This window comes from Microcaecilia unicolor, chromosome 8 (genome assembly GCF_901765095.1).
Source record: "Microcaecilia unicolor chromosome 8, aMicUni1.1, whole genome shotgun sequence".
Classification (NCBI taxonomy): domain Eukaryota; kingdom Metazoa; phylum Chordata; class Amphibia; order Gymnophiona; family Siphonopidae; genus Microcaecilia; species Microcaecilia unicolor.
Window position 1 is genome coordinate 203,050,859 of NC_044038.1, and position 12,864 is coordinate 203,063,722.

The 12,864-nt window shown below is 42.7% G+C and overlaps 2 protein-coding genes across 3 annotated transcripts in view; one reads left to right on the forward strand and one right to left on the reverse strand.

The window, feature by feature from the left end:
- Window positions 1–6,585, forward strand: part of PSMA7 (proteasome subunit alpha 7) — a 42,265-nt gene extending 35,680 nt beyond the window's left edge. Inside the window, exons 6-7 of the mRNA XM_030212651.1 lie at window positions 5,684–5,746; window positions 6,251–6,585. Of these exons, the coding sequence (XP_030068511.1) occupies window positions 5,684–5,746; window positions 6,251–6,343 (156 nt within the window). The 3' untranslated portion in view covers window positions 6,344–6,585. The remainder of the gene's footprint in view (window positions 1–5,683; window positions 5,747–6,250) is intronic.
- Window positions 6,586–8,332: 1,747 nt separating this feature from the next.
- Window positions 8,333–12,864, reverse strand: part of LSM14B (LSM family member 14B) — a 40,704-nt gene continuing 36,172 nt past the window's right edge. For both annotated transcript variants that reach the window (XM_030211421.1, XM_030211420.1), the window contains 3 exons: window positions 11,510–11,671; window positions 9,968–10,124; window positions 8,333–9,689 (listed from right to left, as the gene is read on the reverse strand). In XM_030211421.1, coding sequence (XP_030067281.1) covers window positions 9,524–9,689; window positions 9,968–10,124; window positions 11,510–11,671 — 485 coding nt within the window. In that variant the 3' untranslated portion in view covers window positions 8,333–9,523. The remainder of the gene's footprint in view (window positions 9,690–9,967; window positions 10,125–11,509; window positions 11,672–12,864) is intronic.

Genomic DNA, 12,864 nt, shown 5'->3' on the forward strand with positions numbered 1-12,864 from the left:
AGAAAAGATGTACATTTCCCAGATTATAGGACAAATTGCATTTGTTTCTTTTAACTATTATTGCCCTGCATATAGAAGCTGACTGAGTGGTGGCAAGTGTGTGGGAGGGGGGTTGGGGGTTGCTGTTTAAGTTTTTGTGGTCCCCTATGGTGTGGATCTGTGTTCTGTGTGTGTGACTGAGGTGAAGGATTCTGCTATCATGGGGTGTCTGTAGAAAATTTTAACTGTCCAGCTGCTTCTGCTTTCCCAGATTGGTGCTATAGGGCCCAGTGTAATATTTATAGCATTGTCCTTTTCATAGGTGGATTAGTACTCTTAGGGTTTGGTATGTAGGTTTTGAAAGTGCCTTTACAGGGTTTGGTGGTGTTTTGAATAGTGCCTGGCCCTATTTGAAAGCAGGCCCTGGGCACCCAATATAAAAATACTTAAGACTGGTGGTCTCCACATCCTGTAGAGTCACCACACAAGAAAAGTCATCTGCCTGGCAGAGGAAGGAGCATGTGCTGTTCCTGAGGTGATACAATTGTGATTGGTGAATTGTAAGAAGGATTGCTCCATTGTTATACAACATGCATTTTGTAGTACAGAACAGCAGGTGGTTATATTGATTATCTCTGCTCCTGTGGAGAATCCAGACGTCAGGCCCCTCAGAAGAATTTATTGAATAATGCTATCAATTATAATGTTGGTTTTACAGGTTAGCTGAAACTAGCTGGAGGGAGAGGGTTTCTTTATGCATAGAAGGCCATGGTGCCCTATTTTCCTAGTTTAAAAAAGGCAGTGGAGAGGGCATGATGTGCAGAAATGGACTTTGGCGTGCTTTCCTGTATTTGGGTTTGCGCTCTCATTTTTCAGTAGTAGTTCAAGGTGAATTATGTTCAGGTTCACTGGGTATTTCCCTGTCCCATGGAGGGCTCACAATCTAAGTTTGTACCTGAGGCAGTGGAGGTGTAAGTGACTTGCCCAAGATCACAGGGAGCAGCAGTGGGATTTGAACTGACAGCCTCTGGATGTCAAGGTTGGTGCTCTATTAGGCCACTTCTCCACTACTTAGCTTAGCTAGCCCCCCTGTTGCCACCCCAAATATTTATTTCTGAAGATGCCCCTAAGAGTAGTTAGTCTTGGTTCAAGCAGGAGAATTTCTCACCACCCTCGATTTCAAGGTGTATTTGCACCTATCCAAGTGGCAGACACAGCAGGTTGCTATGGTTGGTGGTACTGGGCTGTCACTTCCAGTTCAGGGCTTTACCCTTTGATCTCCCTACATCTCCAAGGTGATTTAGCAAGGTAATGGCAGTGGTGGCCTTCCTTCGGCAGCAGGAAATCAGTTTACTCATATCTTGACTGGCTCATTTGTGTATCATTTTATTCGGACAGTAACAAAGTTGTCTTCTACAGTTGTTGGGTGATCAATTTTGAGAAGAGCAGACTAACTCCATTGCAGACACTAGGGGGGGGGGGGGGTCCTTTTACTAAGGTGCACTGAAAAATGGCCTGCAGTAGTGTACACGTGTGTTTTGGGCACGCGCAGAATTAGCGCACCTACAAAAAAAATTCTTTTTTTTTTTTGCTAAAAATTGCCATGCATCCATTTTAGGTCTGAGACCTTACCACAAGCCATTGACCTGGCGGTAATGGTCTACGCGCACCAGAAAATTAAAAATATTTTCAGACAGATAGTGGACGTGTGCCAAAATTGAAATTACCACAAGGACTACGTGCTAACGGGGTGGAAACTCCAGTTTGGTGCGCGTAGGCACATAGGTGTCTTAGTAAAATAGCCCCTGGAGTAGCTGTGCTGTCAAATAGAATGCTTAGGAGAGGATCTTCCTGACCAAGCGTAGGAGGTCAAAGCTGCTGCAACAGATTCATCTTAGGGCGGGGCCAGGGTCTGGAGCTACCTTCAGGTCTGGGGTTAATGACAGTGGCAATGGAAGTGGTGCCATGGGCAACGGCTCATATGTGGCTGTTAACAGGAATTTCTTCTGAGGTACTGGTCTTTGGTATCCCAGGCGTATGACCTTCATCTTTCTTGGACACTTGTTGCCAGATTATATAGTGGTGTTTGTCGGAGCTCCCTTTCTGATAACAGAATGGGAGGGGGTAACAGCATATGCCAGGAAGGCAGGTTGGGGAGCTCATTCTACCTGCCAAAATGCATCTTGACAGAACAGGAGTCTGTAGTTGATAAATTGCTTGGAATGCCTTATATAAATTTGCTCCCTTTCTGGTGGAGGCCCTGGTCTGTTTTCTCTAACAATGTGATGGGGATGGCTTATAGCAGCAAGCAAAGGTGGGACCTGTAGCTGGCAGATGGGGGTGGAGGCAGCCTCCCTCATGAGTTGGGTAGAGAAAAATCTTCTTTGCTTCTGAGCAGCTCACAGCACTGGATCCTTGAATGTGGAGGTGGATTTTTCAGCAGGCACTCCTTGGACCCAGGAGAATGAGAACTATCTAGCTAGGGGTTTCAGCTGATAGTAGACAGATGGGGTTCTCTGCTTCTGGACTTGATGACAACAACAGGGAATGCTAAAGTTAAGTTCTTTAGCTGGCAGAAGGAACCACGCTCGATGCCCTGACATCTACTGTGTCTTCCTTTCATGGACCAGGGTAGGCTACGTGTTAAAGGGATCACATTGCACCGGCTTGGCTGTGGTAGACAGAACTGATTCAACTAGTGGACGGGGGTTCTGTCTACAGGTACGTGGCTTACTGTAACAAGGCCTGCGTGCTCAGAGGAGCTGTGGCTTGGCCACTGAAAGAGTTTTGAAACAAAAAGGTTGTTCTGATTAGGTCATTGCTACCTTGCTTCAGGCTAGGAAACATTCTACATCCATGGCACAGGCAAGGGTGTGGAGAACATTTGAGGGCTGTGTTCAGTTCAGACTTTTTTCCTTCTATTCTCAGATCACATACACAGTGGCGTTCCTAGGGGGGCTGATGCACCCCCGGGTGCAGCGCGACCCCCCCCCCTTACTCTGCTATCCCTGGTGGTCTAGAGGTACCTCTTCATCTTCGGGGCAGGAACGAGCCCCCTCTTTCCTGCCCGGAGCGCTGCTGCTAGCTGCCCTGTATCCTGTCCTGTGGTGAGTCCGGCTCTCGGCGTTTCAAAATGGCCACAGAGAGTTGAAGCAGCCTTGTGAGACTTCAACTCGTGGTGGCCATTTTGAAATGCCGAGAGCTGGACTCACCACAGGACACGATGCAGGGCAGCTAGCAGCTCTTGGCAGGAAAGAGGGGGCTCTTTCCTGCCCCGAAGAGGTATAGCAGAGTAAGGGGAGAGGAGAGAGATGACAGGGGGGAGGTGAGGATGTGGAAGGGGCGGGACAGGGGACGTGAAAGGGGCAGCTTCCCCCCGGCGCATCTTTGCCTGCTGGGGGGGGGGGGGGGGGTGGCGCGCGTCTAACAGCAACGCTCGTTCCCTGCTCCCTCTGCCCCGTTACAGTAAATAACCCGTTCCGGGGCCAGAGGGAGCAGAGAACGAGTGTTGCGGACAGACGCATGGCACCCCCCCCCCCCCCCCAGCAGCGTGCACCAGGGGCGGACCCCCCCCCCCCCTCCCTTTAGTACACCACTGCACATACATTCTAGCATTTCTCCAGGTAGCTCTACAGAAATGAGTGACAGTGGATTCTCTCAAAGTTCAGGTTGCCGCTTTGGCCTGTTTCTGGGACTGACTACAGCCAACAGCTCTTGCGTCTCCCATTTGTGTACACAGAGTGGGACCTTAATTTAGTCATCCTGGCTCTTCAGTAGCCCTTCTTAAAAGATCTTACATTAAAGACAGCGTTCTTGGTGGTGGTTGCATTGGCACATAGTGTTGCTTTCCTTCCTACTTTTGGAAGAATCAGCATATCATCTTATTCTAAGGAGCTGCCTTTTTGCAGACAGGAGGAAGAACCTCTGTATTCTTCTTGAAGGGCATAGTGTCTTCATTAGATATCTGGAAGTCAGGAATAAGTCCTGCACGTCAGCCAGACTGCCTGTGCATTTTGGTAAACACAGACTGGGCCTTATGGCTTTCAAGCCCACAATTGCTAAATAGCTGAAGGAGATTAGCATTTCATCTTATTTGCTTGTGGGCTCATTTTAAGAGGAGCAACATCCTGGGTAGAGGCTACCTTACTATTCCTACAGATATTTTCAGCATGGTCTACACCAGTGTTTCTCATATCCAGTCAGGTTTTCAGGATATTCACAATGAAAAGACCTACATCTAATGGAGGCACTGTGTGCAAATCAAGTTCATGTGTATTCATCGTAGATATCTTGGAAATGTGACTGGCAAGGTGTACGCTAGGACTGGCCCTGGGCAACACTGGTGTACATAGCATACCTTTGCCAAGCACTACAGCATGAACAGTGCGGTGTACTCAGAAGCCAGTTTTGGGGCCTTAGCATAGTGGTTCTACTATGGTCCCCATCCCCTCTAGGGCTTGTTTTAGAATATCCCAGGTTTTAACTGATAATTTTCTTTTCATTAGTTTTTCCCACTGCTGCTGAAGCCTGCCTGAGTTTGAGATGTTTTATTTGGTGTGAAATAATAGGGTCCAATAACTCACCTTGCATATGCTTCCTGCATATCTTATGCTCTACAAATTATGTATAGCTAAGGTTCACATGTTTGCTTGTCTGGTTTCTTGTAGGTTAGCAAGTTGTTTAGGGTTGTTGCTTGTTAATGTAAGTAGGAAGGAGCCAGACTGGCTGGCAAGAGATCTCCGCTCAGTTTTCTAGCTCCAGGTTCATTCAAGCTTGTGTGATAGTTAAGCAATTTTTGCTTTCTCTATCCTGAGTTCCATACGAATCAGGATTTTGAGTGCTAAACTTCCATGGAAGGGGAGAGACTAGGTTCAAGAGCTCAAGTTCTGTAATTAAATTACCTAGTTGTGTCCTACTGCTACCAGAAAGGGTGGTATCTTTATTCAAGTTGTGGTGATAGTAAAATATTTACTGAGCTTTACACATCAGTTAATGATGGTATACACATCTTAGAACAGAATGATCCTGTCCTTTTAACTGCAGTGATTTTGCTACATACTTCCCCCTATATTTACAAACAGATGAGGGACTTGAGTCAAAGTCTGGGCATTAATCCCCCCCCCCCCCCTCAACTAGTCTCTAATATTTCAGTTTTGGAACACAGATGGTGTTTGTATTCCTACTAGTCAAGGTATGAGGGACTTTTGTCCACTTTTGATGCAATTATCTGCATGCACTTTGCTGCTAGGGCATCTTCCCTTATCTTTCTTTCTACCTCTATTACTTTTCTTTTTCTCTCTGTGCTTTTTTAGATGTTTTAATATGGATTAACATTGTAAGTCATATATTGTCAGAAGCCACCTCTGGGATGTTTAGCACCTTGATTCAACAAGTGCTTTTCAAAGCACTTAGCCTTCCAACATTCCATAGAAACCTATGGAACTTTGGAAGGCTAAATGCTTTGAAAATATGCCTCTGTCTTGGCCAGGCTAACTTCTATTGTTTGGTACCCCCATTCATTTTGAAACCTGTGTACAGGCAGCTGAATATTTTATTGCTGTAATTGACAAACCTTTAGGATTCACCTACTACAAGTATATGAAGCCTTAGATTACAGCAGCTAGAGAAAGCATCTGTGAAAGTCATTTAGCATGCACCTTTAGAACATAATCTTACTGGGTTTTTTTTCTCTCACCATACCAAGGTTGTACAGTCAGGGGGGAAGAACATAGAGCTAGCAGTGATGAGGAGAAATCAGCCACTCAAGGTAACACTAACAGCATCTTCCTACTGTTCAGTTGAATCACCTCTAATAGTATAACAAAGCTAATTCATATGTTGTGTAAACAGATGGAAAACTGTCACTGTTCTGTGAGTTAGGTCTATTAGTGTGCAGCCTGCCTGCAAACCCTGGCCATGCAGCAGCAGTTGTAACCCTGAAAGCCTCCCTCTGGTGCACTATTAAGTGTGCTCCAGCAAAAATCTGCCCCAAAGTTAAGCTGCAAAATTGTACTGTTTAGAAGGTTGAGTACTCTTAGATAAATTTGACTTGGGCTACAGAAGGGTTTTTTTTTTTTTTTGCCTAGAATAACCCTCGGATTATCTTGCAGCAGTGGCAGACAGTAAAGCTCTAATGGGGGGTTTTGTCAGGCATATTTCAAAATTACTGTACCAAGTGAACAGGATTAAGAGCGAGGGCTGTCACTTAAAGGAAAGTCTTACATGAATTTAGTTTTAGAGATGGTATATAATTTCTATTCTTGTCTTCTAGATCTTAAATGTTGCAGAAATTGAAAAGTATGTTGCAGAAATTGAAAAAGAAAAGGAAGAAAATGAAAGGAAGAAGCAAAAGAAGACAGCATGATATAGTTTAGTATATTTCAGAATGATTTATTCTATAATAAACCAAAGCTAGAAGAATTGATCATGGATCTTAAGCTGAATAATACCCCTGGCCTTCCCTTAGATTGCATTCTGTATATATTTTTATTATTACAACCTTGAGCCTCTGGTTTCCCCTACATACACCTGTAGGTTTTTTTTGGCATATTCTCAACTCCCACCAGTTGCAGTTTTCTAATAAATTCTAACCATTCTTAAGGTTTACTGAGCCTCTTCATTACCTAAATACCCAGGGTATCCACTACAGATTATAGTCATCCACTAAGAGGCAAATCTTACCTTTGAGCCACCCCATAATATTGCTTACAAAAATGTTAACTAGATGAAGTTTGTCCTTGTAGCACACCACCATCTTTATTCTCTGATTGAACTCCCACTTATCCAGCCAGGTTTTTAACCCATTCACTTTAGTGCTCATGCTAAAGGCCCTCAGTTATCACCTATGGGGCACAGACTCAAAGGCCTTTTTGAAGTCTTAACACTAGTCAACTAGCCAGCAAAAAATCAAGATTGACAACAGTTGTAGAATCAGGCCTGTCACCTCCATAATATGCAAGTCTTTCAGTAGAGAACTTAAAAACCCGCCTGAAGCACTGCTCTAGATTTCTCCCTTCAAGGTCACACTGCTACAGCACTTATCCCGAAGAGTTAATTTTACCTCATCTCTGGCCCAGGAATTAAGTTTCAGGCTTTTAAATGTATCTCCTGCATAGAATGAATACCTTTTTTTTTTTAGTGGAATTTTTATGATGGTACTAATTTTAGTGCATGCTTACACACTGAGCTAAAAAAAATTAGATTGTGAGTAAAGTTTAACTCATAAGCTGTACTTACCTTTGTGCTCTTGATACAGGCCAGTAGATTCAGATGCATACCCTTTAAGAGCCTCTTGTACCACTGAGCAGCAGTGGTGTAGCTACAGCTGCGCCTGGGTGGGTCCAGACCTACTCAGTTGTAGTGCCACACTGCTCTCTTCCATCTGCACTCCAGTCTCTGAACCCATTCCCTCCTGGGTGTCAGTTCAAATGTCCTTGGCACCTGCAGTGATTTATTCTTGCTGCTTGCACCAGTCCCTTAGGCTTACATCTGCTGCCTTCAGCAAGGGTGGGACTACTACTATATGGCAGATGGAAGCCTGCAGGGCCAGCACAAGCAGTGAAAATGAATCGATGCAGGTGCTGAGGACACCTGTGCCTACATCAGGGAGGGATAGTGTTTAGAGACAGGCATGCAGATGCTGGGACTCTGCAGCAGCAAGGAAGAGGGGGTAGCTGGACCCCCCCCCCCCCCCCAAATAAAAAAACAACCCAACAACTTATGTTCTTATCTCCTGGAAGATGTGGTGTGTAGGTGGGGGGAGGGGCCCATCCAAACTACTGTCTGGCTATTCTGTTGTGCAGTGTTACTAGTGGACACTGCTGAACATTAGATCCTGCAATGGAGCAGATAAGGTGGCGGAGAGGAGGCAGCAGCTGCTTTATCAAACTGACCTCTAAAAGCTCCTACCCAGTCTTTGACCAAAGGGTTTCATTGCTGCGAGTTAAGCAGCTGTGGCTACATGTTCATTTCTACACAAGATGAATTGAGAGAATCCGTACAAAGTGAAGTTTCACAATTACAGTATTAGTAATAATTATATTGATATCTACCCATAACTGGTACCTGGTTTACAGGACAGGTTCTCTTGAGTTAAAGAGAGTGTTGAAAAGGTTCAAATGACAGCCCAGCTTGTAGTATTGCATTAAGAAAATATTTAGCTGCCAGAGCAGGATATCTGTCAATCTTTCTCCCCATTAGGAGCCTGTGGACTGTAAGCACCTACCCTATAACACCTTTTTTAAAAAAAAAAAACCTCACCTGAACCCTGAAGTGTAGCTCAGTGTTAGCCCTTACATGTTGGTGCCTTCAATTCACAAGGAGTGGGCTTAGGTACATTTACATAGGCAATCTATGAATGTTATGCATTTTTATTTATAATTTAATTTACATTACAATCCCACTGAGATGTGCTAGTCTTAGTATTTAAAGTCTACAAAAATAAAACAAAAGTAACTTAATCCAGGTATAACATAAGATATCTGCATAGTATCATTATTCAATTAGCAAGATCTGCTGAACAAAAATCTTTGTAAACAGGAAACATGCTTAGAAATAAGATAGTTCCCACCTCATATACATGCAACAAATTATGTCTCTGCCTTTAAAATTTAGGTTCTGAACTATTTACATATCAGGGAAACAAAGCATGCCCTTATAAAGCACCATCTCTCATGTAGCTTCCTTGAATTTTAGTTTAATTCCCACTATTCCATCTTAGATTTAGTTCAGCTAAGCCAGCTGCTTAAGGGCTTATCACCAGTGCTTTTGTTACAATCATATTCCACTTACAAAGAAAAAAAAACGTGTTCTCTACCCTTTACTGTAAAGTACTCAACCTTTGAAACTGATGGAGTTGAGTTTACCCTCAGATATTCTGCTGTTGATGCCACTTAAATTTGTTTACTGTTAGAACATCTAATTCTTTTCAGCATGAGCATAATAGTTGCATCCCTGTAATCACTTCACACCCTCAGTCCGAGGTAAATCCGCAGCACCTTACTGCTGAATCACTGAATCCTTTCCACATGGAAGTAAAAACAGAGCAGTAGGCCTGTTGCCCCCTTTGTGTCTGATTTGGCTACTCAAAAGCCATCTAATTAGTGGTATAAGCTTTGGTTCTATGAAAAAAATGACATGTGATGTCATAGGACTGGACCATTTAACTGAAATAACCAAGCCTTCCAGAAGTAAAGTGGCTGCTACAAAACACATTCTGAAAGATGTGTAAATAGTCACCTTAAAAAAAAAAAAAAAAAAAGTTATGATTGAATTTAGGTCCAGAATTTGTACAAATGCATACAAATGAAAACAGCTCAAACTTTGTACTCCCAATGCTTACTGCAGCACTTTTCCTATGTACATTTTAGCTTCATGCTAGAAGCAAGATCCTGCAAACGTGTAAAACATGCAGAGGTGCACTATACAGTTCCAAATGCACAGCAGGGCACTAGTACAATACGTGGAAGAGATGGAAGCCCAGTTGGTAAAGGATAAAGTGAAAAAAAATCATCTCAGTTCTTGTTTAAACAGTTCACATCTGCCACTACACACGTCCTGTCCCAGCTCTGTGTGAAGTCAGGTTGCGCCTAGGAGCTCCGCCACCTCTCCCACCTTGAAAGCCACCATGAAAACTGCGCCCACGAAGGAATCTGCCAGATACCCCAAATGTCTCGGTATTCAGCTTTCTCTCTTCAGCCCATGTGGTACGTCTGAAATCAGACAAAAACAAGTGATCCAACTTACTCCTGAAACATATGAAGAAAAAAAAAAAAGGCAAAATACTAGATATCAATCTTCCACAAAAGTAACTATTAGCACTTTAACTGCTAAGATACCCAGTGACAGTATTTCCACATCAATAAAAAGTATAGTGTACCTGAGCCAGAGTTATAACTGCTGAGAAGAAACTGCTCATGTGGAAGTTGCCCGATTGGCTTGAAAAGCTTGTACTTATCTAGCTCTCTATGGTTTCAAATAGAATCCTTACCGGGATTTCAGCTCTGAAGAGATATTGTCAAAGAAAGACTTTGATCTGTCGTAGTAGCAGTTGGGTCCTAGTGGTTCATCTTCTGGATTCCCCTCACTATTCTGTGTTTCAACACCAGAATCCCCCTTCTCATCACCTTCCCTCTCGTTTTTATCATCTTAAATGGAAAAAAAAAAAAAACATTTTTGTATTCTAAAACTAAAAATGACCTACAAGACAATCACTTGCATGGGCTAAGATTAGAAGCTTATAGATATAAAACAGTCCAGATTTGGAACTCCTTTGCCTATAGAGCTTTAAAACTATGCCAACATCTTTTCATAAGAAACTGAAAACCTATTTGATAAAGCCTAATCTTCTCTTTTTTCCCTTTTAGTTGTAATCCACTTTGAACCAATTTACATTGGGAGTTCAGTTGATAGACTATAAATTCTCTATATCATATCAATCTTTCTATTTGTAGTTGACATAAGTTGTAGGTACAGTAAAGTATTTCAGTTAACATGCCTTGTACCATATTAAGGCTGCAATATTTTATTTGTGTACTATTCCGCATTCCCTTATGACAGGGGCAGACATATTAGGGGAGATTTGATATACTACCTTTATAGTTACAATCCAAGCAGTTTACATATATAGGTACTTTACTTTGTACCTGGGGCAAAGGGAGAGTTAAGTGACTTCCCCAGAGCCACAAAGGGAGCTGCAGGAGAATTTAACTCACTTCTAGGTTCAAAGGCCACTAATCATTAGTCTACACCCCCACTAGGAGAACTTGCACAGAACAGAAGATGACTACAGATATATAGCCTATCCAGTCTTCCCCATCAACTGTTCAGCCCTACAAACTCTTCCTCTCCGAGACACTGCTTGTCCCATGCTCTCAAATTCAGACATTCCTCATCTCTACCACCGCTGCTGTAGGCCACTCCTTGCTTTCACCACCCTTTCTGTGAAGAACTACTTCCTTACACTTCGATGACTTGTCAAAAGCTCTTTCAATTTATTCCACAGATTTTTAAAAATGTCTTCACCCTCTCTTTCCAATCAACTTTCTTCCAAAATATACATTTTTCTTTAGTATCCCAGCATGCTTTGACAGGCCACTGACCATTCTAATAGCTACGTTCTCCCAACTGTGCAAGCACCCAACACAACTGGAAAAAAAAAAACTATTCTACAAAAACAGAAATTCACACTATGTTCAACTCAAGGCACAGAATCCCACATTGGAGCATCAGATACTGTCTCCCACTCAACCAATTTTTAACCTAGCTTTTTGCTTGTAGCAAAAGTCACATAACTTTAGGACCTACATTAAGGACACTGAGCCTACACAGAACTGCAACGAGTGCTTTTAATACAATTTAAGTATTCCACATCTAGTGCTCACCCAAAGTTTCAGATTTGTCTGAGGGCCTACTTTCAGTAAAACCATGCTGCCTTGACTTTCATAAACTGCACTATCCTCTAAATGATTCAGGGCAATGTACTTTAAGTCACACAACAGCTTTTAAAAACATTTATAGTAGCTACTTAGACCTTTAAAGTTCAGTTTTCGCTTGAATTCTTTGTCGAGCTCTTCTCTGTTGAACTGTGCATTTGCACTTTCAAAGTCAAAATCCCCTTCAAACTTAATAATTTTTTCCTTGGTGGTCACTGGTCGGTTTTGCCCTCTGGAACGATTCCTTGTTCTCCTATTACCTAGGAAGATTGGTAATACACACCATGATTTAGTATGATTGGGGGGGGGAGGCGTAAAATGAGCATTAGAACTAATGAGAACGTGTGAGGGAAGGGACCCAGCACACCCTCTGGCAGGTTTACTTAGTCTTAACTGCAGTCCTGTTTGCTGTGGAATGCAGCTGAGCCTTAACTTGATAAAAATGTACCAGCAAAATCTGTATTATTTTAGCTCACAAAATGAACTCGAAACTGAATTTAGGCCCAAAAAGTATTTGCTGACTGGACAAAAAAACCAGTAGATGAATATATATTTTTTGATACGGCCATCTGAGTTGTAGCAGCTGTTTGAGCTAGTGCTGCTGTTACACATCACAATACATTTTGTAGCGTCATCTGGAAACTCTCACTTCTTTACTAATACTAAGACGCTGTGGGCAAGTAGGCCATTTAATACTGTAGACTGCAAACTTCTCGTCAGTCGAAAAAGTGGACAGCTTGAAAAATTGGAGTACCCCTGCCCTTTTGGTTACTTTTTGGGAGGGGGGGGGGGGGGTACACACATTAAAGCCCAGAGACTGTCTTCCTCAGTTAACTATGCCTCACAATTTATACCCAAGCTCACTACATGGTAAGGGACAGTCAGGGAATCTTACAATACTACAGACTTAGAAGTGGCATCTGTTACTTTACCAGAGTTTAAAAAGGCAAACTGTTATACGGGTAAGCATTAATCTCTACCTAATGCCATATAAGTCCCCATTATCATACCCACATTCCATACTGTCATACTATAATCCTATGTCCAATTGAATGATTAGCAACTATCTGTACACATCCAATCACTGAAGCATGCCCATCTCAGAACACAGACTGCAGCATGCACATTTCAATTCCAGCTAAACAAGAACCATAGTAGGGAGGGAGAAGCAGACTGGACTCACGCTGGCAGGCTGGTAAGGGGATGTGGATACATTTTAAGAGGCCAATATCTAAAGTTAAAGGGTACAGAAAAAAAAAAGTGGACTAGGGCACACATACTGAAGTGTATTATAAACAGAGTAGCATAGGCAACTCAGTGCTCTTATGATCTTCTGTCACTGGGCAAACCAGATGCGTCTTCCCCTCATGCAAGGTTTGATAAATACTAGGTACTAGATCACCATGGCGCTTAATTGAACCCTAGGATTTTGTTCTGTTGCTACTGAAGGTTA